Source organism: Lampris incognitus, chromosome 14, assembly GCF_029633865.1.
Source record: "Lampris incognitus isolate fLamInc1 chromosome 14, fLamInc1.hap2, whole genome shotgun sequence".
In the NCBI taxonomy this organism is placed as follows: domain Eukaryota; kingdom Metazoa; phylum Chordata; class Actinopteri; order Lampriformes; family Lampridae; genus Lampris; species Lampris incognitus.
Window position 1 is genome coordinate 29,926,435 of NC_079224.1, and position 27,108 is coordinate 29,953,542.

The 27,108-nt window shown below is 43.9% G+C and overlaps 1 protein-coding gene across 1 annotated transcript in view; it reads right to left on the reverse strand.

The window, feature by feature from the left end:
• The window catches only part of LOC130123944 (receptor-type tyrosine-protein phosphatase N2-like), a 269,323-nt gene that overhangs the window by 79,301 nt on the left and 162,914 nt on the right, over nt 1-27,108 (reverse strand). The window contains exon 12 of the mRNA XM_056293277.1: nt 20,653-20,717. Within this exon, the coding sequence (XP_056149252.1) occupies nt 20,653-20,717 (65 nt within the window). The remainder of the gene's footprint in view (nt 1-20,652; nt 20,718-27,108) is intronic.

Here is a 27,108-nt window from a genome sequence, read left to right on the forward strand (position 1 = left end):
AATAGGCTTGTTTAAAGAGCACATTCCTGTCATCCTCTTCATAGTGTCCCTGAATCTTTTGAGGTTGTTTGCTTTAAAGGTCTCCTCCAGATGCTGTCTGTGCGCCAGTTTGGCCTCCTTGAGTTTCTTCTTTTAGTCCTTTAGATAAAACTCTTAAGGGGGGTGGGGGGGCACCATTTAACACACTGTTACAACAATAATGTATTCTGTAATGTTTTACGCAAGTGTTGATGACAAGGCATTCTAAGGATACAATAAGCACATTACATTTATAAATGCCTCAAAGCAGGATAGAAGTTACCCAAAGTGAAAGAAAATCCTCTGGGTAGAATATTTGAAGGTGGTCTTGTCTGCAGGGGCTGTTTTACAATTTACAATTTCATTTAGCAGACACTTTTATCCAAAACGACGTACACCTGAGAGTTAATGCAACACAAGCAAGGATCTAGTCAAGAGGCGACAACGCACGTGTAAAAACAAAACTAGGTTCAAGTCCGATAGGACATAGGTGTCGACAGGCAGTGCACAAAGGCAACGCAATGTTTTACATCTGGTAGGCTAATCCCAGTAATTTGATTGGCCAAGCAAACTTGCCAGTCATGCCGATAATTTCCAAAAATAACAAGCTTGCTCTGCATGGCAACTCTTGTGGCCAGAGAGTTAGTTAATGGCCTCTTGTTTATATTGCCTTTTTCTTATATATACATGTATATAAGAAGGAAAGAAAAAAGCACTGGTCAGGTCAGGCACTGATGTTGGGGGGAAGGCCTGGATCGCAGTTGTGGTTCCAATTCATCCCAAAGGTGTTGGATGGGGTTGAGATCAGGGCTCTGTGCAGGCCAGTCACGTTCTTCCACACCAAACTCAGCAAACCATGTCTTTATGGACTACACGTTGTGCACGGGGGCACTGTCATGCTGAAACAGGAAAGGGCCTTCCCTAAACTGTTGCCACAATGTTGAAAGCACACAATTGTCTAGAATGTCACTGTATGTTGCAACATTAAGATTTCCCTTCACTGGAACTAAGGGTCCTAGCCCAAACCATGAAAAACAGCCCCAGATCATCATTCCTCCTCCACCAAACTTCACAGTTGACACTATGCATTTGGGCAGGTAGCGTTCTCCTGGCATCCACCAAACCCAGATTGCTCCATCAGACTGCCAGATGGAGAAGCGTGATTCATCACTCCAGAGAACGTGTTTCCACAGCTCCAGAGTCCTATCGTGATGTGCTTTACACCAGCCGATGCTTGGCATTGCGCATGGTGATTTTGGGCTTGTGGGTGGCTGCTCAGCCATGGAAAACCATTTCATGCTACCAACGAACAGTTCTTGTGCTGATGTTGCTTCCAGAGGCAGTTTGGAACTCAGTAATGAGTGGTGCAACCGAGGACATACGATTTCTACTCGGTACTTGCTTTAGCAATCGGGGGTCCTGTTCTGTGAGCTTGTGTGGCCTACTTCTTCACAGCTGAGCCAGGGGTCGAGTGGCAAAAAGCAGACTGGGAATTTGCTGTCAAACGGCCCACATTTGATACACCAAATTCGAACTGACATGTTTTTCGATCAACGAATCATTAATTAAAAGAACCCCTCAATCTGTTAATTTATATTGTTTGTGTTGGGCTAATATGTAAAACGATGAAACTAGTTTTCCGAGGTTTTCCTCCCCATGTTTGTGTGTACAGAGAGCAAAAATTCAAAGGTGAATTAATGTAATGAATACCTGACACCTAATTTGATTTAACAGCTTATCAGAATTATTTAAAATATTGCAAAACAGTCAACAGCATTCAAACCCAGAGAACTACATTAGAACCAGCAGACTATCCACAGCAGCACACTATAGTCACTCTACATATTCACATAAAGCAGTTGAAGTAGTCCAGCCTGATCGTATGAAAGATGTATTGTGCTCTAATTTACCTCACATAACATTCAATAGTTTACCTCTAATTGGATCTGTGCTGCTTCTTGTTCCTTCTCTCTTCCACCCTTTCCGTTTCTAGTTTAGAGCCATGTTCACCTGTTTGTTTAGATTGTAGAGTAAGTATTTAACAAATCATTTTTATTGCTGGGCTGGCTATCAAATATTACATGCCTTATAGGCTATAACGTGAAAAAGAAATGATGAGTTGTCTAGAAAAAAATGATCAATGTTTATTTGACCCATTTACAGTCAAAGTTGACTAATTTTTGTACACTTTTTAGAGAAATTTAGCATAAACTTCTCTAAATGCTTGTGCACTGAGTCTGATGAGTTAAACTTTGGAAATGGTCAAACCTGCAGCGAGACTCTGGCATTGAAACCCCAAAGTTAACAAAAACATTTTGTTCTTAAGCTAGTTAATTTAGCTAGTACACAACACATAGCATGTAAGCTAATTCATTTAGCTAGTTCACAGCGCAGCATGTAAGCTAGTTCATTTAGCTAGTTCACAGCGCAGCATGTAAGCTAGTTAATTTGGATGGACGGACAGCACATAGCATGTAAGCATGACGAAGCACCTGCTCTCTGCTCACTCCTCTTTTATGTTTCTGTCTTCGCCACTGTCTTCATCATCACCTGTAGACTGCTTAAATAAATCCATTATCTTAGCAAACTTTGCAGCATCAGCCTGACAGATCACTGGCCAGAGGATCAGCAGCCAACAGGTGTGACATTTCCCTATCGCCCTGCAATCAGCCAGTATGAGTGGCACCTGTGTACTGGTTGGCCTGTGATTAGGTGCACCTGTCATGGTCTGTGATCTGGGCTCTCACATCTCTTGATTGATGCTTTGGTTCACCTGCGCCCAGTCTCCTTGATTGGCCTGTGATTAGATGCACCTGTGCTGGGGACTATTTGACTGGGTGCTTTGCAGACATATGTCGTCTAGTCTCAGAAAAGCTTCACCTTGGTCTGCAGAAGCCTGTGTCTCCTCAACCCTCAGCTGCTCCCTCTGTGTGAGAGAGTGTTTTTGTATTTTATGTTTATTCCAGTTAGCTTTATTGCCTACCCTGTTTGGCAGTGGTTTTTTTTTTTTGTCATTTTGTGTTTTTGCTGAAGCCCAGTAAAGTGACTTCGCACTTTATGAATTGCCTCCGTCTCTTCTCTGCAATTGGATCTAAACACAGTCAGCAAAGCCATTTTCTTTTTTGGTGCACTGTCTTTTTACCATCGCTTGTTCGTTTCCTGTCTAATCAACCCAGATCTTGAGATGTGCCCTTGTTTGGAAATGATCAACATTAGCTCATCAGTAATATATATATATATAGAGAGAGAGAGCAGTACTAATGATATAATTTTCACATATGCATCATTCAAACAATCCTTACTGGTTATCCATTGCTAAATGAGCAAAAAGACTGCTGTTTCTCAGTCTACCACTTTTGAAACACTGATGAATCCTTATTAGCAAACTATCATTCCTAATAAATTCTTCTAAAAAAAACAAAACAAGGTGAGAACTGACGATCCTTATATTACTGTGCATCTTGCTTTGTCTTAAGAGTTTAGGTTGTTGTGGGAAAACGGAAAAAAACTAGGTATACCCAACTCCTTATTTTCAGTCAGATATAATTCTTTATGATGTGAATTCATATCCCACACCATAATATGTAGTCGGCAACACTGGTCACATTTTGATACTTCTAATTATTAAACAAAGCCAGTACACAAAAGCTAGAATCTTATCATCAGCATAGAATTACACTGACCACCACAGAAACACTGGAACAGCAATATTCTAAATGAAACGTTATACCCACTGCATGCTCTGATTTTAGAAGACTGTCAACCAATAAGACGACAAGCAATGGTAAAGGAAATGAAGTTGCCCCATTATAGCCAAGAGAACAAGCCAAACGTTGACTAGCAAAAGAACAAATGAGAAATCGGGTTTGCTGCTTCTGAGAAAGAGAAACAAAGGGGGGGGGGAGCAAGAATGTGCAAAAGAGAGAAACTGATGTCTGAACACTTTTCATAATCATTGTTGTGTGCAGACCCACTAATGAAAGCTATCAAGCAACCACAATAACGTTTATTTGTGTGGACCCTTTTATAACAGTTACAGCGAGCTTTAGAGAAAATGGCAAATCAAAGCCAATACCAAATAAAATGCCAGACACATATCAAAAACAGTTACAGAAAAATAGCAGTGGTGATGATATAGATTGTGTCTCGGGAAGACCTTTCAAACGTTGTTCCTGTGGTCAAAATTTTTAAAAGGGCAATGTGAAAACTGACTAAGATGAAACCCAAATGACAGCACGGCAGACAGGACGTGGTCCTTTAATGTAGAATCAGGAGCGACCTAACTGGCCAGTTAAGTACACCGAGCCTGATCAACCTCTCACATAACACTGAACAGGACTGTGGGCAGAGTGGTGATTAATGGGGGGGAAAAATAGCATTGTAAACTGTTAGGATTCCTGAACATGTGACTACTTACTAAGGGAATATAAACGACTGGACTTCTGCAAAAAATATGGTCATCGAAGCTACTTACCCGGATGAATGTAGTGTAAAATTTTGATGGCCTCTCATACTCTAGTGCCTTCACTGAACATGCCTTTTTAGTATTATTATTTCTTTTTGTTGTATATGTTTAGCTATATATAGAGATGCATATGTAACAACCCTCACTTGTGCAGGTGTTCGTGATAGAGATTCAGACCAGGGGTTCCTAACAGTGGCTTTTATTGCCTGCATTCACAAATAAAACAACAATCCATGAGATTTCTGCTGCAACGCGACTGCATACAAGTCTCCAGCGGAGATGGTCTAGCTCTAACGTGCATGAGCTAGCAAACAATGTTTCTCCTGGCTAACCTCATGCGTTGCATAGCATACTTAACTTACATGGAAATCAAAATGCACAACTCATTAATCTTCGTGTAAACAAAAGTACAAAACAAACCAAACAAAAGGACAGACAGCACTGGCATAGCGCACTGAGTGATCGTGTAGTTTTAACATAGAAATTCTTGACTCTTGCAATATTCATAACCAAGTTCTTACACATTTACATTATACATAAACCACGTACCTGCATTCACAAATAAAACAACAATCCATGAGATTTCTGCTGCAACGCGACTGCATACAAGTCTAAAATAGCATAAAAACCAAAATAAGAACAATGTTCTCCATAACGCACAGCGCAGCATGGTTGCCGCCAAAATTATACTTTAACTCAGTTAAAACACTTACAAATCACTTTCTATCGTTACTTTTCGAGAGCATTAGTTAGTACAACTTATATACATTTATATCCAACCCATAGTTTGCAAAGAAAAACATTTTCATTTATTAAAATATCAAATTATTCACGGAGCGCTCCCAAAGCCTGCTTACCTCCAGCGGAGATGGTCTAGCTCTAAGGTACAGATAGCGCAAATGCCCAAAATGTGTCAAAGCTAAAGTAAATAGACAAACAGTCACGCAGCCTCATATTTAACCTTAGTGAATGCGGTACAACATCTGGGGTTTACACAAACCATCAAAAAGCATTGGATTACAATAACATGTTAAAATACAAATTTTGGGAGTGTTCACTTTATCTGAGTGAGGTCATTTTCAACTCTGTTACACATACATTTGTATAAGAAGTAATTTTCATGTATGAATAATGCGGGTATGTTTATATGCATATATGTATGTATATGCATATATACACGTGTGTGTGGTGTAATCTTTTCATTTTGAGTGGTAGAAAGTTCAATAAATATATTGAGGGAAAAAAATAAATGACTGGACTTTGTCTAAAAGGAAGACTGGGCTGAATACCCAATCACAGTTGTGTTTATAGTAAACCCTGCACAGCCCACCAAAACACTCAGATCACCTTGCGTCCTTCCTTAAGTGCCTGAGCCTTGCTCCAGACTGTCTTGCATCCCCCGTTCTATGACATTCACACACTAATGGCAGCACAAGTTGTTTAACTGTTTGGACCAATCAAACTGATTATCAGTTGCAATCGACCAAGACAGTTGATTGACAGTTGAAGGAGGAGACTAGCCTCCTGGTATGAGATCAGCGGTGACCTTTGTGCACAGATGGCCCCTGGGAGGCTGACACCTGAGGCCTGTACTAGAATTTGAATCATCCAGAAAACGGCTGCTTGCAAACGCTGGCAATCTAGGAAACGAGTTTATTCTGCTGTTGGCTTTGTTTATAAGATTGTCAGCCAAATGAATAATATATGAATGCAAAATTGAATCACAATCACATCCCCATCACTATCACCCTCCGCCTCCACTCAACCTAAAAACAACACTTTTTTTTTTGTTCAAGGCAAGAAAAAAAGGAGTCTCCATTTTTTACTCTTTCGCACTTCTTTATCACCAGCTCTTCTTTGTCTAACAAACACGAATATTCCTGCAACACAGGAATACGCAAACATCAGGGAGCTGAGGGTTCAACCATTGCACTTGTTTATGGATGCTTGTGATGCTGTGATGAGCTGAGAATCAAACTTATTCTTTTCTCGAAGTGTCACTGTGGAGAATAGATATGTGCTAAACGGCTGAAATGTTGATTTTTAAATACTTGTGATTTGCCAGCCGCCTGTCTAATCTGCAAAGGCATTAGAAATCCTAACAGGGCGCTGTGTGACTGTGGTGAAGCACTGTAGGCGTTTGCAAAGACAATGACCCAGACGCATGACGCAAGAGATGCAACTGGCAAATCTGAAGCAATTCAAAACTCAAAAATTGGAAAAGGAAAAAAAATACATCCATTTCATAATTTATTGTCTCTAAGATTCAGGAGGATTGGGTCTCTAAATGTGATCTCATGTTAGCGAAAGACTAGTGATTTTTTTTTTAAAAAGACACATTTTTACGCATCTTTTATGGGACAATAGGTGTTAAAATGTTCATTCAAATATGGATGAGCTTTCTTATGGAGACGCTTGGGTTGAAAGGTTGTGCTGGAAAACATCTGAAATGATGCAGGCAGTGGGCTTTGGTTCAGAATCATAGAATAGCAGGAGCTTGTTGAGTAAGTCACTGGTTTTTTTTTGTCCCCCCCCCCCCCCCCCACCCAATGAAAAGTGGATTTCAATTCAACAGCCTCTCGAGCAATGGTCCAAGGTAATTGACCGCGACTGTACAATGGAACTTAAGGCCGATGTGTTGGAGGGATGTTTTCACACCATTTCTCATCAGCCTTCGCCCCTCGATCACTACTGAACAAAGACAAAATGGATCTCTGTGTGGCCATGAGTTACTCTTTCATATTGCATTTCTTTTCTGTGAAGTTTGTCATCCAAATCGAGGGTCATCCATTGCCTTTTTACTGTCTACCTGTTTCTCACTGTTTGAAATTAGAGTGCTCCGAAACCGTAACTTATTTAGTGCTGTACAAAGAAAGAAAAAAAGTCTATATTGTACATCGGTGTTACCTGTAAAAATGTGCATGTATGTTTTCTGAGCAGGTACAATATATTCATGGTTGTACCTCTGTGCATGAGTGCTTGCTAAGACTAAGCATGTGATTTTTCATTTGAGGGTGGCGCTATGTTTGTGTGTGTGTGTGGGCATAAATATAATGTATACATACATATATTCCATAATTATATTATATATTATTATTGTTATTATTATTATTATTATATTCTATCAACACCTTTGACAGTTTTGGAAAAAACGCTATATATATATATATATATATATATATACCCACTTGTTTACACACACACACACACGTGTATAATATATATATACTTGTATATACAAAAGATTTTAGTGTTTATGTGTATATCCATTTGCCTCTGTTTGTATGTGCATGCAAATATATATGCGCATTAGCAACAGCCTGCACTATGTATTCCCAGAAGCCTCTGTCTGCTTGCTGTCAGTGCACTCCCACACCACAGCTGTATAAACAGACCTGTTTGGCATCACACATTGGCGTCATCATCCACAGAGCTGCCATGCACATCCAGCCAGACGCTGTCCCCCTCCACTGACCGCCTAAACCTTGCTATTCTGGGTATTTTTTTTCAGTACAAACGCTGGTAATTACAGTCACTCAGCCTCCAGGCAGTGACAGGCCTCTCTGTACCCACCTGGGGAGCGCCGTGCCCGGGTCGCAGCTTGAACTACCCTGCCTGTCTGTCTTTGGAAGGCACCACAGCCAGCCAACGCGCCTCCCAGCTAATGGAAACCTTTAGCTGCAGATGCCACGCAGTGTGTGTGCTGCTACCCCCTTTCAGACCCCCCAACACACACACACACACACACACACACACACACACACACACTCACAGGCGGATGCTGCGTCTCGAGGAGGAGGTGGGTAGGGAAGAGGAATATGGGGAGCAGAGGCACACAGGAGTAAGTGAAGCCAAGCAGGAGTACACACATGAAGCATCTACAAAAGGGTTGTGACACCTAAAGGCATAGACATGCAATGTATACACAAGCATTTTCAATCAATCAAGCACGCACGCACGCACACGCACACGCGCACACACGCACACACACAAGATATGAACATATATAAGCACTTGCATACACACACAGAACATGCACACAGCTTGTACACATAAGCAGCCCCCCCACACACACACCCAGATGTGTACAATCATGAATTTAATCAAACATATACATTATTGTATGTATTTATGCATGCTCAGTAATCCAGGTAAGAAAATCAAAGAAGGCTGAATCAGTTCATCTGGACACGTTTACTGACAGATACGTTTCATCACTCATCTAAAGGCCGTGATACACCAGGCCAACGGTCGACCATCGGCCAATGTTGGGCCATCGGTGAGCGCCTGCGGCCCTAGTTTTTGCAGTGTGTCCCGCACTGTTGGCACTAGTCAGACCCCTGTCGGCAGCTTTTTGGCCGATTCGGCATGCTGAATCAGTGGCGGAGCCCGTCATCACTCTGATTGGCTGTTCAGCTTAGCGAATCAGTGCGCGAGCAGAGAAACGGAAGTTACAAAAGCAAGCAAACGGCGAAGTCAAGAGGCCACACACAGAAGGCTCTTCTCATTTTTTGTCTTTGTCTCACCTGAACATTTCAAGAAGCTAATATTTTCACTTTTTTCCCACATTTTTATTTCACATATTCTCGATTAGAAGTAGCTATATTCTTTGCTGCCTGTACATGCTGCCACTTGGGAAAATTATCTGTGATCATGGAGTGAATTTCCATTTTTATGCTGATGATACTCAGTTATATTTATCTGTAGTGCCAGCATACCCCAATGCTCAGAATCCCTTGATGAATTGTCTGTCTCGTATTAAACAATGGATGAGTGAAAATTTTCTCAAATTGAACGAAGACAAGACAGAAATTCACATTATACGCACTGATGCACAGAGAGAAATGATATCAAGTAGAATGGGAAGTCTGGCTGTACAGAATAAGACTGTAGTAGAAAACCTGGGTGTCATCATTGACTGAGTTGAATTTTAAATCACATATCAACAATGTTACAAAGGGTGCCTTTTTTCACCTAAAAAAATCTTGCTAGAATTAGTCCCTACCTCTCCCTGGAAGACGCCAAAAAGGTGACACATGCTTTTATCTCTGTGTCTAGACTATTGCAATGCACTTCTTACTGGTTTACCCAAAAAAAGTATCGATAGGCTGCAACTAGTACAGAACGTGGCAGCAAGGGTCGTAACAAAAACCAGGATGAGAGATCACATTACCCCAGTTTTAGCGTCTGTACACTGGCTTCCTATAGCATTGAGGATTGATTTTAAAATTCTTTAACTTGTGTTTAAAGCTCTACATGGTTTAGCACCCTCATACCATTGTGACTGCTTATCTGATGATGTCCCGAGCCGCTCTCTTAGATCCTCTGGTGCTGGCCTGCTCAATGTCCCTAGAATGAACTACGAAAACTATGGCGAAGCAGCATTTTGTTTTTATGCACCAACAGCTTGGAATAGACTCCCCCAACAAACAAGAGAAGCAGCGTCCATAGATAGTTTTAAGAATCAGCTCAAGACCCATTTTTATGCTCTTGCCTTTAATTAATTCCACTTTATATTTCTTTTTGTTCTTATTTTTTATCTTGTGCTGTGGTTTTATTTCCTGCCTTGTTTTATGTTTTTTGCCTAGGTCTGTGTTTTATTATTTTTAACTTATTTTATCTGTATTGTTGTTGAGTTTTATTGTTTCTCATGTTTTTAATGTAAAGCACTTTGAGCTGCATTTTATGTATGAAAGGTGCTATACGAATAAAGTTTATTATTATTATTATTATTATTTTATTATGACACTGTCTGTAGTGAGCGAGAGTTGAGTGAAAATGGTAAGCAAACGCTGCTTTGTTTACAGTTTGTATATCTGCAGTCCTGGGTCTTCCGGTTTCAATGTTTGAAACCGAAAGAATACAGACTATCACCACCTGGTGGTATGGAGAGTTATTTCCTCGCACACAGGCACAGAACGTACATGCTAGCTGGCCGTTGGCTGTAGTCTTTGCGGTGTGTTCAAGTGCTGCTCTTTGGCCCAGACGCAGGCGACGCAAAAGTTGGCCTTCGTCGCCGCTTGTTCTCTCATGTCGGTTTGGTGTGTCTGGGCCCTAAGTGACCTCTTCAGTCTCAACTGACTGCAGGTATCCCCACCCTTATAAACAATACAGTGGCATAACGACCGAAACCAACGATCAGCTTCATATGCAAATATGGGCGTGACCATTAACTAGAGTTACAATGGCCATGTGTACTATTCACAGAGGATTTGGGAATGTTTGCAATCACAGCATTGCAAGATAGCGACAGATGTACTCTTAGCCCCCCCCCCCCCCAGTTCAGGGATGGTCGTTCCCTCTTCACATAGATGGCCTCTTTGACTCCCTGTTCAAACCATGATATTCCTCCCTATAGGGAGGAATATTGGACATACATACAGGGAGGAATATTGTATGTATGTACTCTCTCTTTTATTCTCTCTTTCTCTCGTGTCTTTCTTTCACAACACACATATCCCCTAATCACCCTGCAATGCATGCCGACATTGTTTACGTCCATAAGTATTAGACAACAACCTGGGATTGCTATTATCATACCAAGACACACCGTGCTAATCAGGCGTGAGAAGTACTTAATGAGACCAGCCATTTCAAAGCGTCAGGTCCGTCTGCTCACTGATCTGTAGGGATAACCATGTGGGGAGCACTGGCGTCACCCAGACTAAATTACCGCTTCATTTTCAGGTCCGGCTGATGTTAGATTGGGTTTACAGGCGCATAACACCAGGGGCTTCATAGCCATGTTATTACATCGTGCTGGGGAGAAGGACCATAGGACACTGCCGCTTAAGGCAGAGCCTCGAAGGAGCACACGTTTATTCATGATAAGCGCAGAGGGGAGGGTGTTGTAGCATTTCAGTGACTGATATCAGCCTCAGCTTTTGTTTGTTAACCCCTTTCCCACTCACTGTGTAACCTGACTAACCTCTTTTCAGCAGAATGAACCCTTTTCTCAAAATTCGGTTTTCTCTCGGGGATAAAAAAGGCTCATTTTTTGTTATCTTATCTCATCTTATGTACTGAAAACTCTGGGCTGAAGTCCTTGTAGTCCTCCATCTTTCTAAGTGACCTCAGCCCCTGTATGCGGCCCACTCCACCTTTGATGCACAGTGCACCATTATAAAAGCATGTACTTAGCACAGTGCCGGAGGGGGGCTCCAGGTTTGAGGTCAGCTTAACTGAACATACTGAGCCGGAGTGACAGTCTACCAACAAGAAACGTACAACTCTTAGCTCACAGTATCCTTTTCATTTGGAAAGCTTTCCATTACACATGATTTTCTGTCCTTCCATTTTTAGAAAAGCAAACGCCTCTTCCTCTACAGTCGCTACTGGAGAGTTCCACACCTGCATCCTCAAATCAGTCCTTCCTTACTGATGTCATAATGTTACTTGATATGACATTCCCATACTCACACACTTGTATTATCTAATTAACATTAAAAATCAAATAAGTCAGGGCATCCAGGTAGCATAATGGTCTATTCTGTTGATACCAACACGGGGATCGCCTGTTCGAATCCCCGTGTTATCTCCAGCTTGGTCGGGCGTCCCTACAGACACAATTGGTTGTAGCTGCGGGTGGGAAGCCGGATGTGGGTATGTGTCCTGGTTGCGGCACTAGCACCTCCTCTGGTCGGTCGGGGTACCTTTTCAGGGGGGAGGGGGAACTGGGAGGAATAGCGTGATCTTCTCATGCACTACGTCCCCCTGGTGAAACTCCTCACTGTCAGGTGAAAGGAAGCGGCTGGCGACTCCACATGTATCGGAGGAGACGTGGTAGTCTGCAGCCCTCCCTGGATCGGCAGAAGGGGTGGATCAGCGACCAGGACATCTCAAAAGAGTGGGGCAATTGGCCAAATACAATTGGGGAGAAAAAGGGGTAAAAAAAATCCCCCCTCAAAAAAATAAATAAATCAAATGTCATATCTTGCATTTTATACAATAGAATATTCCACACAGACTTACATGCCAACGTATTTGAAATGGCTGATATCTCATCTTGTAATTCTCTATTTTATATTAAGTGGGGGAAACTATGTCGAAGGTCATTGCCCCTCTCCCAAAGGTCAAACGACAGCCTTCGACTTGGGTCATCACAAACATAAGCACATGGCGTTCATTGAGGCCTGGTGCACCGTGGAAGGTTCCTACCTCTTGCACTTTATTACAATATAATGTACAATATAATCCATCCAGCCATTATCCAAAGAACTTATCCTATTCAGGGTCACAAGGATGCTGGAGCCTATCCCAGTATCCCAGCAATCATTGGGCGGCAGGAGGGGAAACACCCTGGACAAGCCGCCAGTCCATCACAGTGCCCGCCCACACACACACACACACACACACACACACACACACACACACACACACATATTTAGTAAGGCCGACTCATCTGACCTGTATGTCTTTGGATTGTGGAAGGAAACCCACGCAGATACAGTGAGAACATCCGAATTCCACACAGAGGACGACCCGGGACAACCCCCAAGGTTGGACTACCCCGGGACTTGAACCCAGGACCTTCTTGCTGTGAGGCAACCGTGCTACCCACTGCATCACCGTGCTGCCCTTGTATTATATTGTATTATTGTACAATATAATGCACAATAATAATGAATATCAAGGCATCCACTGCACGCTGACTGACTGCTGTAGAGATCTAGTAAGACAAGAGAATCAGAGTGACAGAGAGATGGAGATAGTAATAGTGAGCAAGAGAAAGAGAGATAAACCAGGGGTTTGTGCTGAGAGAGGGAGAGTGCTGATGAAAAGGAGGGAAACGGGCTCTAATGTCTGTGACAGACACACATAAAGATAGGAAAGACTGACAGGTGGGCGGACAGATACCTTTGTATTTAATTGTGGATTTTTGTTGCCATTGTTGAAATGCCACACAGAGACAGACAGAGACAGGGATACAGGCAAGCAAACAGACAGGTGTTCTGCCATGAGGGCTCATTTATTGTTGTTGACAAGCAGAACGAGAAGTAGAGACAGACAGATGTAGACGCAGACAGACCAACAGAAAGACAGAAAATACATGTTGGATCGCAAGCTAGCACTTATTCCTGTTGACAAATGAAATCCCTTCCAGGAGAAACATGCAATGTGGCAGACACCTGTGGAGCTCTCCCAACATGCAGTTGGTCATGAGTGCCTGAGTGACAGTCAGTCCATCATATTAATGACTATATCATCCATCCATCCATCCATTAGCCAAGCTGTTTATCCCAATTGGGGTTGCGGGATGCTGGAGCCTATCCCAGCAGTCATCAGGCGGCAGGAGGGGAGACACCACAGACAGGCCGCCAGGCCATCACAGGGCCGACACACACACACACACGCACACACACACACACACACACACACACACACACACACACACACACACACACACACACACACACACACACACACACACACACACACACACACACACACACACCTCGGGACAATTTAGTAATGCCGATTCAGCTGACCTACGTGTCTTTGGACTGTGGGAGGAAACCCAGAGAAAATCCATGCAGACCTGGGGGGGAACATGCAAACTCCACACAGAAGATGACCCAGGATGACCCCAAATGATGGCCAACCCCGGGGTTCGAACTCTGGACCTTCTTTCTGTGAGGCGACCGTGCTAACCACTGCGCCACCATGACTGTATCAATGATTGCCATATCCTATGCACCGAGAAAAGGAAGGGCGGCTAATATAGTACACTCAATCTTTTTGCATGCAGCCTTTTGAATATCAATGGCCAGATGAGTTGATCCATTTCTTTTCTACAGCAACGGGTGTACATTTTGGAAACACACGTGTCATCCCACAAACTCAAACACACCCAGATACACACGCAAAGCATGTATTTTCACTCACTCACTCACTCACTCACTCACTCACTCACTCACTCACTCGCATGTGCAGATCTGTTCGGTGTGCATGAGTGAATGGTTGCAGTATTCTGTACACACTTTTGGTCTCACAAGCGCAGAAGTAAACTAAGGGTATGCATTCATACAAGCACACACACATACACACACACACACAAACGAACAAACTCGGCATTGTTCTGGTCTTAGATATTTTCCTCGCTAATCTCCAGATAAACATTTCTCCTTAACGAGAGCTCTGGTCGGAACAGTGCATGTTGAATAAAAAACATCCCACCCTGATCCCTCCCTTCATGCATATTCTGAGTCAGAGCCACCACTGTTTTCAACAAACCCCTAAATAATACCAATGTCAGCAGGGACAATTGTGTCGTGTCACCGAGGGCGCTTCACCACTGAGAGGAATATGGCCTACATTTGTTATCGTTTAAAAAGTTTTGTCCCTGAGGAGCTCGATGCTGGGCACATGGCGCTAGCTTTGCCTGGACTCGGTGGGTAAAGCAGGGCTTTGGCAACGCAAGGGTATCTTAAGTCACTCAGACAGATTAAACCTGGTTTTTGCAGATTAATCTAGCCTTCTTCTGTACGTCACGTCGTTCTTTGGGACTTTCTATGGCAGCTGGTGGTGTCAACAGGGCATATGCTAAGTGACCCGAATAACTGAAATGACAGCGGTGCATGGCGCTGGATGCTCAGCTCTGCTTTACTTCTTCATCTAAAAGTAACTGGCATGCACGTATGAGTGTGAGGAGATCCATCCATCCATCCATCCATTATCCAAACCGCTTATCCTGCTCAGGGGCGTGGGATGCTGGAGCCTATCCCAGCAGTCATTGGGCGGCAGGCGGGGAGACACCCTGGATAGGCCGCCAGGCCATCACAGTGTGAGTAGATCATCTGAATGTATACTTGTAAGTGCAGGCTTGTGGTTTTGTGTTTGTATGTGGAGCGAGCGTTTCGTAGCCATGGAATGGGATATGACGTCACTTTTTATTATTCTGATTTAGTCTCTCTCTCTCCTTCCTTCCTCATGTGAGAGGAGATAGTCTGTAGAGACCTGCTGACAGCAAGAGACCTGATGGGATGTGAACAAAGAAAGCTGGCCGGGAAGAAGGAAGAAGAGGGATTAAGGCCACTGCAGGACAATTATAATCTGGTTGCTGCCACAGCAACCTTATCTTACACACACACACACACACACACACACACACACACACACACACACACACACACACACGGTTGCTTAATTGGATGTGAATCCAAGTGCGAAAACAACAGTGTTGCGGTCATTGTGGCTTTGATGCAGCTAAGTTCAATTATGAAGCCGTGTGTGGAAGCACTGAGGGAGAAGTGACGGGACCCAGATGTCATTGAGGAAGTCCATGTACAGTGAATTCTATAAGGAACACTCTAGATGAGGTGGCGGCACGGTGGCGCAGTGGTTAGCGCGGTCGCCTCACAGCAAGAAGGTCCTGGTTCGAACCCCGGGGTTGTCCAACCTTGGGGGTCGTCCCGGGTCAGCCTCTGTGTGGAGTTTGCATGTTCTGCATGAGTTTCCTCCCACCGTCCAAAGACATGCAGATCAGGTGAATCAGCCGTACTAAATTGTCCCTAGGTGTGAATGTGTCGGCCCTGTGATGGCCTGTCCAGGGTGTCTCTCCGCCTGCCGCCATATGACCGCTGGGATAGGCTCCAGCATCCCGCCACCCCGACTGGGATAAGCGGCTTGGATAATGGATGGATGGATGGACAATCTAGACAAAGAGTTGCATTGAGACTTGTAAACAAACAGTCTACTTAAAGGCCCGGGCTTGACTGACTTCCCTGTAATGAGCTGCTATTGAATATAAACTTAATAATCCATGATTATAAATTTTGCTAATGGGGAATCCAAGACGTAGTCGGGTTGTTTAACAGACACCAAAAGTAGCTACGGGATAACTTCCAACGCGGCAACAGTGTTGAAAGGATTTTTGACTAATTTGTGAATCTGTAGGAAGTGCCGTGTTGGAAATATTGCTTTCAGCGGGGAATCTCCCGTGCACCCTCAGGATAACAAGGTCTTTGTTATCCTCTTTTTCCACCAGCAGTGATCTGTTTTGGTTTCGGCTCGCTTATGTAATTTATTTATGTCTTTGCTTGTCACCCTACGTGTTTTGCTTGAATTATTTCTTATTTGTTTCTCACTTGTGTTTATTTAGATGTGAGATGTTTTTAGAAACTGCTTGCTTCTCCCGTTGTCACCTAGAGTTTGTCCTATTTAATTGACTTATAGTTGTGTGTGTATGTTTTTTTCCCTTTTTTTTTTATTGTTGCACCTTTTTTCAACACCGCTCAAATGAACTAAACACTTTAGAGCAGACTTGGTTGGAAACCTACCAGGAGGGTCATACAGGGTACTGAAGCATAGCCAAGAAAATCACACTGCCATTGAGCTGCAAAATAGAACAACCCCTTGCAAACACACACACACACACACACTCGCAAATCTATACTTGTGGGGACCCCTCATTGACTACATTCATTTCCTACCTCTTAACCCAACCTTAACCATGCAAACTACATGCCTAACCCTAACCCTTACCCTAACCCTAATTCTAACCTTAACCCTATACCCAAGTCCTAACCCTAAAACAGACCCTTTTACTTGTGGGGCCCCATCAAATGGCCCCACAAGGTAGGTGGTTTCTGGTTTTTCTATCCTAATGGGGACATTTGGTCCCCATTAGGATAGAAAACATGGTACACACACACACACACACACACACACACACACACACACACACACACACACACACACACACACACACACACAGGCTTTGAAAAACAGACTTGACGTTTCACTGTCAGCTGCACTTCCATGTCCGTTGCTACTGCCAAACGCACTTGCCTTTCTGCAACTTGTCAGTTGCAGAAATGTATTGTTACCACTCGAGTGGTTTTTTTTCCTCCAAAAGAGTCCCCTATAAGGAAGGTTTAAACCACATGAACTAAACTGAGTCGCCAACAGTGAGAACCATAGTGACTCTGTGTGAAGTTCTGCTCCTGATGACACCACCTGCTCACGTCTCACGTCTGATTAAGAGGTTCCTCCGAGATGGCTCAGTTGAGGATTACGAGCTTTCATCTACGGTTGCCTTGAGCCGATGATGTCATTTCGCTAAGACCGCCGCCTCAGCCTTGCCCCAGCCACGGCTGCTCCTGGAAGCATCAGTGGATTGGGCGGTTCGGCGGTGGCACCCCTGCAAAACATGCCCCCCACCCCCAAAGTCAGGCATGTTTCCAACCAAATACCAAATGATTTATATGCCAACTTTTGAAAAGTCTAAAAAAAAAAAATCAAAATGGGACCTGGCTGCGTCTGGGTGGCGTGGCAGTCTATTCCGTTGCCTACCAAAACGGGGACCGCCAGTTCGAATCTCTGTGTTACTTCTGGCTTGGTCGGGCATCCCGACAGACACAATTGGTCTTGTCTGCAGGTGGGAAGCCGGATGTGGATATGTGTCCTGGTCACTACGCTAGCGCCTCCACTGGTTGGTTGGGGCGCCTGTCCAGGAGGGAGGGGGAACTGGGGGGAATAGCGTGATCCTCCCACGCGCTACGTCCCCCTGGTGAAACTCCTCACTGTCAGGTGAAAAGAACGAGCTGGTGACTCCACATGTATCAGAGGAGGCATGTGGTAGTCTGCAGCCCTCCCCGGATCGGCAGAGCGGGTGGAACAGCAACCGGGATGGCTCGGAAGAGTGGGGTAATTGGACGGGTACAATTGGGGAGGAAAAAAGGGGGGGAGTTTTAAGAAAATAACACTCACCGTTGGAGAATTTGAACAACCTGTTTCCACTGACCCACCATATTATCACCAATTATAAACTGAATGATAATGATAATGATAATTTAACAACAGCCGTTGTTCCTCAGATCTGATTCCGGTGTCTAACTAGACAAATTCATATATTTCAAGTCACTGATGTTCAATATCAAATTTTTTCCCATTGTGATATGTGCCTTCAAATTTAGCTTGCATAGAGGCACCGCCTCAAAAAGATATCAGCTCAGTGGCTTTGCTGTCTTCCCCTGACCACCACCACTGACTCGCAGCTTGGTTAGGCCACTGAACTAGACATGAAGTCTGTGAACTGAGAGCGATGGGGAGGTGACCCATGCTTTGGACACTGACATAAAATCCACCATTTCCATTTCTGCTGTTCAGATTCACATTGTTTTGGTCATTTATCATACTTGGGGACGGGGTTGTGTTTTGTGTTTTTGTGTCACACTGCACACACACACACACACACACACACACACACACACACACACACACACACACAGACAGACACACAAAAAATCAGGTGCAGCATGAGCGTAGGTGGTCAAGGACTGCTGTACCAGCTGTCTGTCGATCATGACAGTCTCTCTAACCACTGCTCTGGTTTTGTGGGTGGGTGGGTGACAGACCCTGCCTGTTTTGCTATTTCTCTGTCTGGCAACCCTGTGATGAAGCGATTCACTCTCTTTCTCTCTATCCCTCCTTCCTTTCTCCTTTGCCATCTCTCTCTCCCTCTCTCTCTCTCAACAGATGTTCGATTGGTCATAATTGGCTCTTGTTTACCCCAGGTATTGATCCTGCACAATTGCCACCCCCCAACCCCCCATTCACACACACACCAGCATGCAAGAACACACACACACACACACACACACACACACACACACACACACACACACACACACCCTTCCGTCCCTCCTCCATCTGAAACCCACTTCTACCGTTTGTCTCTTTTACTCTCGTCTCCTTTTTCTCTCTGCCATTATCTTTCTCTCTCTTTCCCCTCTCCCTTCCCTCTATCAGCATATCTCTTACTTCTTCCTTCACTTGCCACTCTCTGTCTGTCTGTCCGCCTGTCTGTCTGCCTGTCTCAATCCTCTGTCACACCTCCTTGCTGTCAGTGTGATAAGCATGGTGAATGGCATGCCGTCATCAGGGCATACTTACTCCTGAATCAATAGACAAGTGCAGCCACTCAGCAGTCTATTTACCAGAGAAATGGTGGAGCATAGTAATGTCGAGAGATGAAACCTGAGAGGGAGAGGGGGAGACAGCGAGAGAGAGAGAGAGAGAGAGAGAGAGAGAGAGAGAGAGAGAGAGAGAGAGAGAGAGAGAGAGAGAGAGAGAGAGAGAGAGAGAGAGAGAGAGAGAGAGAGAGACGGGGGGAGAGAGAAAGAGACAGAGAGAGAGCTAGACGAAGAGCGTAAAAGGGAGAATGGAGGAGAGATATGCAGAATGAGTGGAGGGTGCAGGATAGGGGGAGACAGGGAGAGGCTAGAGAGAGAGCGAGAGAGAGAAAGCGACTGAGAGCTAGACGAAGAGAGTAAAAGGGAGAATGGAGGAGAGATATGCAGAATGAGTGGAGAGTGCAGGATAGGGGGAGACAGGGAGAGGCTAGAGAGAGAGCGAGAGAGAGACAGAGAGAAAGCGACAGAGAGAGAGCTAGACAAAGAGAGTAAAAGGGAGAATGGAGGAGAGATATGCAGAATGAGTGAAGGGTGCAGGATAGGGGGAGACAGGGAGAGGCTAGAGAGAGAGCGAGAGAGAGAGAAAGCGACAGAGAGAGAGCTAGACGAAGAGAGTAAAAGGGAGAATGGAGAAGAGATATTATGCAGAATGAGTGAAGGGTACAGGATAGGGGGAGAGAGGGAAAGGCTAGAGAGAGAGCGAGAGAGAGAGAGAAAGCGACACAGAGAGCTAGATGTCGAGAGCAAAAGGGAGAATGGAGGAGAGAGATATGTAGAATGAGTGAAGGGTGCAGGATAGGGGGAGACAGGGAGAGGCTAGAGAGAGAGACAGAGAGAGAGAGAGAGAGAAATGGAGAGAGCAGGAAATTGGGAGGGCTCCAATCGTAACTCCACGCGGTTGAACAAAGCATTGTATGACACTGCGTTTTTTTGCGAAGATGTTTGATAGATGGATGGATGGATGCATAAGCATGGGCAGGTGATGTGAAAAAAATACTGTATTTATTTCATCCAGATGTGCACTCTTTTTATTCATCTATCAATACATATCACCATGTTAAAAGTGCAATGTGTAATATTTTTGCATTCCTGAAAGATCCTATGACTAGTAAGTATTAGCAGGTGTTGCCTCCCCACTCCCCAGATTTCTGCATTAGAACCACAGGAGCTGGGCTGGCTCCTGTGTTTTTTGTTTTTTTTTTTGTCATTGATTTTATTTTGGGGCTCTGATTGGCCGAGGGAAAAGGTACTTACATCGGTGACCCCAGCCTCCAGGATGCTGAACTTGGCCTCCTTCTCCAGAGCCTCCTTCTGTCGAACTGTGTTAATAAGAGAACAGAACAGGTCAGCCAGTTAGGTCCGCTCTGCATATCAGACATTTAATCAAATGGCTGATACATGCATACGTGTTTATGCACAATTTCTTGTTTTGGTCACACTTTGCATGTATCCCTGATGGGTTTTTTTGGTACTTTGGAGGGTGGGAAGGAGGGGTATTACAGAATAATGAATGCGGTGGGGTGTACTTTCATGTATTCTTCTGACAATTGTGACTGTAACCTAACATCCATCCATCCATTGTCCAAACCGCTTATCCTGCTCTCAGGGTCGTGGGGATGCTGGAGCCTATGCAAGAAGTCATTAGGTGGCAGGTGAGGAGACACCCTGGACAGGCCGCCAGGCCATCACAGGGTCCACACAGACACACACATTCACACCTAGGGACAATTTAGTACGGCCGATTCACCTGACCTACAGGTCTTTGGACTGCGGGAGGAAACCGGAGCACCCGGAGGAAACCCACACAGACATGGGGAGAACATGCAAACTCCATACAGAGGACGACCCGGGATGACCTCCAAGATTGGACTACCCCGGGGCGTGAACCCAGGACCTTCTTGCTGTGAGGTGACCATGGTAACCACTGCGCCACCGTGCCGCCTGTAGCCCAACATGTAACCTAACAGTGTTCAGTAAAAATAACTGAGAAAATAAGGAATTTGATCAAATGAACCGAGGGGTACATTTACATGCACGCCAATACTAGGAATAATCTCTTCACAGCAGCATTTTTATATACATTGACTGTTCCTAAAGTCGGACCAATACATTTATTTATGACGGTATTTCCTTTTATAGCCGTATATCATTGGTGTGCATGTAAACATAACAAGTGATGATCACTATGGGGAATTTCGGTTGGTGTAGCAGCAGCACGTCAATCTGAAAAGACCAGTAGAAAGTAGTAAAGGCGACGCTACAACCAACCAGTCAATGCTGCAGCCGTAAACACAAAGATGCCCCCCCCCCTTCACCAACAGGGAGCAGAGATACCCCATCTTCAAATTCAAAGGTTGAAGTAAATGTGATAGTATGCATTGAGAGCACAAAAGAGGGACAGAGAAATCTCATTTGGTGTCCCAGACATTCTCGGGGTAAACCTCACCCCTCTGTTTTATCACACTGACTCAATGTTATTCACAGTGTTTCTTAAAAACCAGGTCTGTCACAAAGCACTTAACAGGAAATAAAGGCATCACATCTAGGTAAAAAAAACTGAGACACACACACACACACGTGTGTGTGTGTGTGTGTGTGTGTTTGGCTCTGTATGAGTGTGGGTCTACTTGCTTTTGTATATTGTCTACATTTGTCTGTATGCGTAAGTGTCTCAGTGTGTGTGTGTGTGTGTGTGTGTGTGTGTGTGTGTATTTAATTACCCTTTCCCACAACCTCCTTCCAAATATGCATGATTTCAGTTGTAAATATTGCATATGTATGGCTGCCATGCTGCTGTAGTTGAATAAAGACATGTCTGCAAAACGTTTTTTTTAAAGAAATTCTTTACCATCATACGTTGGAGATTGTGGCAAGATTTAATTTAGTTTAGTATTGATTTAGTGTTGGTACATACTAAAAAGGCAGAGGATAAATCAACTGTCCCAAACGCCATGAGATACGCTCAGCAGAGGGCAATGGGAACTTCCACAACTTGCGTAAAACAACACAAAAATCGTGTTAGTCAGTTCTAAGAGGCTTTTAACGGCTTCGCTCTTCACAAAGCACTGCGGCATCCTTGTTAAATGGAGCTCAAATTGAATCATAATTTACAAGGGGTGCCAGGCAGGAAAAGCCCTGTCCCTTGAAGTTATATAGCATTCTGTGCAATGTCAGTAATGGTGTACTATCATTTTTTAAAAAGATGCATGTCTCTCCCCCCCCCCCCCCGTTTCTCCCCAATTGTACCTGTCCAATTACCCCACTCTTCCGAGCTGTCCAGGTCGCTGTGCCACCCCCCTCTGCCGATCCGGGGAGGGCTGCAGACTACCACACGTCTCCTCCGATACATGTGGAGTCGCCAGCTGCTTCTTTTCACCTGACAGTGAGGAGTTTTACCAGGGGGATGTAGTGCATGGGAGGACCACATTATCCCCCCCCCCCGAACAGGCACCCCGACTGACCAGAGGAGGTGCTAGTGCAGCGACCAGGACACATACCCACATCCGGCTTCCCGACCGCAGACACAGCCAATTGTGTCTGTACAGACGCCCGACCAAGCCGGAGGTAACATGGGGATTCGAACTGCTGAGCCCCGTGTTGGTAGACAATGGAATAAACCGCTATGCCACCTGGACACCCTGGGACATAGTATTCTTGATCCTTTTGACAGAATAAACAACATAACCTTCATCATATTTTAGGGGGATTGGAAGTATGTGAAGCATGTAGAAAGTCATGTCAATTATCATTTACATACTCCTACTGATTACTACTGTAATCTGAAAAGGCTCAGTTTGGTCGAAGGTCACAGATTTAAAAGGATATGTGATATGTGATTTCATATCTATCACGTCAGTCCATGTGAGAGTTACACCTGCTGAAAAAACATGATCTCAAATTTGACCTTTAAAGGACTCTCGGAGTGAAAAGTCATGGTGCCGGATGAGAGCACGAGTGGGCCTCTATATGTGTCTTGTACAGTAAATACACATAAGTGGCTTTCTGTGTCCATTTGAGTTCTGGTGGAATATAGACCCTAGCTATTGTCAAAATAGTGCATTCTTTACTTTTGCAATGGCCCTAATTTAAAAAAAATATATCAATTTTTGGAGACCTCAACTGTGACCTTGACCCAATTTGGTCCAAAATTTAATGGGACCCTTAAGGGATGGTATACCTGGCACGCTATCCATCATGTTTATTTCACTCTAGTTAATAATGCTTCTGTAAGGTTGCTAACTCACAAACAAATGCACAAACACAGAAATAAACAGGACCAAAAGCCCAGGTCCGCCTTGGGGGTTGGCATAAAAATTTGACAGATCTCTTCTTTCCACAGCTGTTTGCAGTTTGTGGCCGTGTTTTAGCAGCTGTCATTAATCAGCGGCATGAATTTAGGGGCTTTTAAACTCCACCTTCGACTGGTTTACAGAAAATCCATAGTCCCTCTCACCTCCCGAACACTGAAAGCACGAGCCTGCAGTGACTACACAATAACTAACTAAAATGAAGGTTATTCAAGCCAACGGCATTAGATTTACCGACCAAACATTCGGCGCACAAAACACAGTCAGGCTATCAAGCATGCACGTAAATAGGTTTTTGTGATACAGTTTATTGTGTGACTTGCAATATGCAGGGAAATGTCACTGATGCAAGATCACTTCAGGAATGGAAAGTGTTGCAGTGCAGTGAGGTACCAAGGTAAAAAGAGCTGAGGAAAAGCAATGGGTAAGAAAGAGCAGGTATGTCACTGGAGTTATCGGGGTGGGCACCTCCTAAAGCAAACATTTGGTGGAAATTAAGTTGACAAAACTCCCTGGGAGGCCTAACAGGAAATTATGGCATTGCTGAATAAAACCATATTTCATCAAATTTGGAAAATGTGCTTCTTTCTTTTTTTAACCTCACCTGCTACTAGCCAAGTATTAAGGAACATTTCCATAAGAAAAGCATTAAACCCCACATACGGACCGGACCCTCTCTATAACACCTTAAAAGGGAGGGGAAAAAATTACAACGGTACAATTGAAATTCACGCAGGGGGCAAATATTAGAGGCAGACCAAAATGTTATGAGAAAAGAAAAGACTACCTAATTACATTCACTTTGTTTTGCATCTGAATGCACCGGCGGAAAAAAAAAGAGAGCGGGCTTCCTTTGTTGACGCACCAGGCAGATGAAGGATATGCAAATTAAAAACCTTGACTCCGCCAGGGTCCTCCAAACTCACCAATAGCCTCCCTAATTAGTGTTTTAATCTGTCAAGGCCTAATTCTGCACTAAATTCATAGTGAGCCTTGTCTAATCACGAACCTCAGCCTTTAAGTGCCAATATTTTTGGGTGGTAACAGTTGACAATGGCTTAATTGCACATTTCGACCTGTGTGTTAACCTAAGAAAAGAAAAGCGCTGCTTGCACACAAAATACCTTGTAAGGATTTGTTAATATTTCGGCGACAATGTGCTTACAACTGTGAAACACTACAATTTAAACCTCCTTCTGAATTTAAGCCGGTTTTAAATAAGGTATGTTTCCATTAGCTGGAGAGCATCCTAAGAGTTCAATTTTAAATTATAATAAATCTGTGGTCACACAATAATTATTACATTGAAGGCATTTAGCTATAGATAACGCACCAGTAAGCTCGCCGCTGTAAAGTGCCTTGCTCAAGGATACTTAGGCTGACCGATTGGCTGTTTTGGGAATATGACGATCATAAAACAGTATTCAATCACCTCATATTATTATGACAAGACCAACTCTGTTTCGCATTTGAGACTCCTGATATAAATAAAAATCATAAAAATAAAATCACAGACCAAGGTGAACATTGCCTCTCATGAGCAAAACAAGCACAACAAGACTCTAGTATAAGTGAATACATGTTCATGTAGACCTATTATCCATTTGTGATTGTTAGTTTTTTCTTTTTGCACTTACATGTTTCCATATTTTTTTGGGAGTTTAGATATAGTTCTGGATATTTTTTTATTGTTTTTATTTTTTTTTTGCGGGGGGGGGGTTTCCCCCCCATTTTCTCCCCAATAGTATCCGGCCAATTATGCCACTCTTCTGAGCCGTCCCAGTCGCGCTGCTCCTCCTCCTCTACTGATCCGGGGAGGGCTTTTCACCCGATAGTGAGGAGTTTCGCTAGTGGGATGTAGCGCGTGGGAGGATCACGCTATTCCCCACAGTTCCCCCTCCCCTCCGAACATGCGCCCCAGTACAATTGGCCCCGACACGGCCAACTGTGTCTGTAGGGATGTCCAACCAAGCCGGAGGTAACACAGGGATTCAAACTGGCAATCCTCATATTGGTAGGCAACGGAATAGACCGCTACGCTACCCGGACACCCCTTTTCTTTAACCTTATTTGAATTCTTCCTGCTGGACATCCCACGAAGACAAATTGCTAATATCGCTAGCAAACCTCTTGGGTTGCCAGTAAAACGTCAACTTAAGCTTGAGTTAGTGAGTTGACAACCAAAATAAGAATGTGACTAGTCAGCGATGTCAGCTAAAATAGTTTTCAAAATTACCCTAATCTGTTTGTTTTTTTGTTGTTTTTTTTTTGGTGCCAGTCAATTTAGAAGAGTGCGTGATGGTCTTGTGGAAGAGATTTTTGAAAAGCGAACTATTTGTTAAAGTTGTACGGGTAGCAGGGTATTGATTGTCCTTGTACCTTTTAAGGATAATTAATTAGTTCAAACAAGACAAAGGCAGAAGTTGATAATGGCAGACAACCTGGGGCCGAGCTCCAAAACTGCTTTAAGACCTTTCTGCCTAAACTGTCTGGACTCAAGGCAGTTTCAACTGCCTCTGCAGGAAAGTGTTATTGACAAGCATGTACAAACATCTTCAAGTATAAAAACACACACAGACACAACACATATACACACATGTATACTATATATATATACAGTGGGGAGAACAAGTATTTGATACACTGCCGATTTTGCAGGTTTTCCCACTTACAAAGCATGTAGAGGTCTGTAATTTTTATCATAGGTACACTTCAACTGTGAGAGACGGAATCTAAAACAAAAATCCATAAAATCACATTGTATGATTTTTAAACAATTAATTTGCATTGTATTGCATGAAATAAGTATTTGATCACCTACCAACCAGTAAGAATTCCGGCTCTCACAGACCTGTTAGTTTTTCTTTTAGAAGCCCTCCTGTTCTCCACTCATTACCTGTATTAACTGCCCCTGTTTGAACTTGTTACCTGTATAAAAAACACCTGTCCACACACTCAATCAATCAGACTCCAACCTCTCCACAATGGCCAAGACCAGAGAGCTGTCTAAGGACATCAGGGACAAAATTGTAGACCTGCACAAGGCTGGGATGGGCTACAGGACAATAGGCAAGCAACTTGGTGAGAAGGCAACAACTGCTGGCGCAATTATTAGAAGCGGAAGAAGTTCAAGATGATAGTCAATCTCCCTCGGTCTGGGGCTCCATGCAAGCTCTCACCTCATGGGGCATCAATGATCATGAGAAAGGTGAGGGATCAGCCCAGAACTACACGGCAGGACCTGGTCAATGACCTGAAGAGAGCTGGGACCACAGTCTCAAAGAAAACCATTAGTAACACATGACGCCGTCATGGATTAAATTCCTGCAGCGCATGCAAGGTCCCCCTGCTCAAGCCAGCGCATGTCCAGGCCCGTCTGAAGTTTGCCAGTGACCATCTGGAT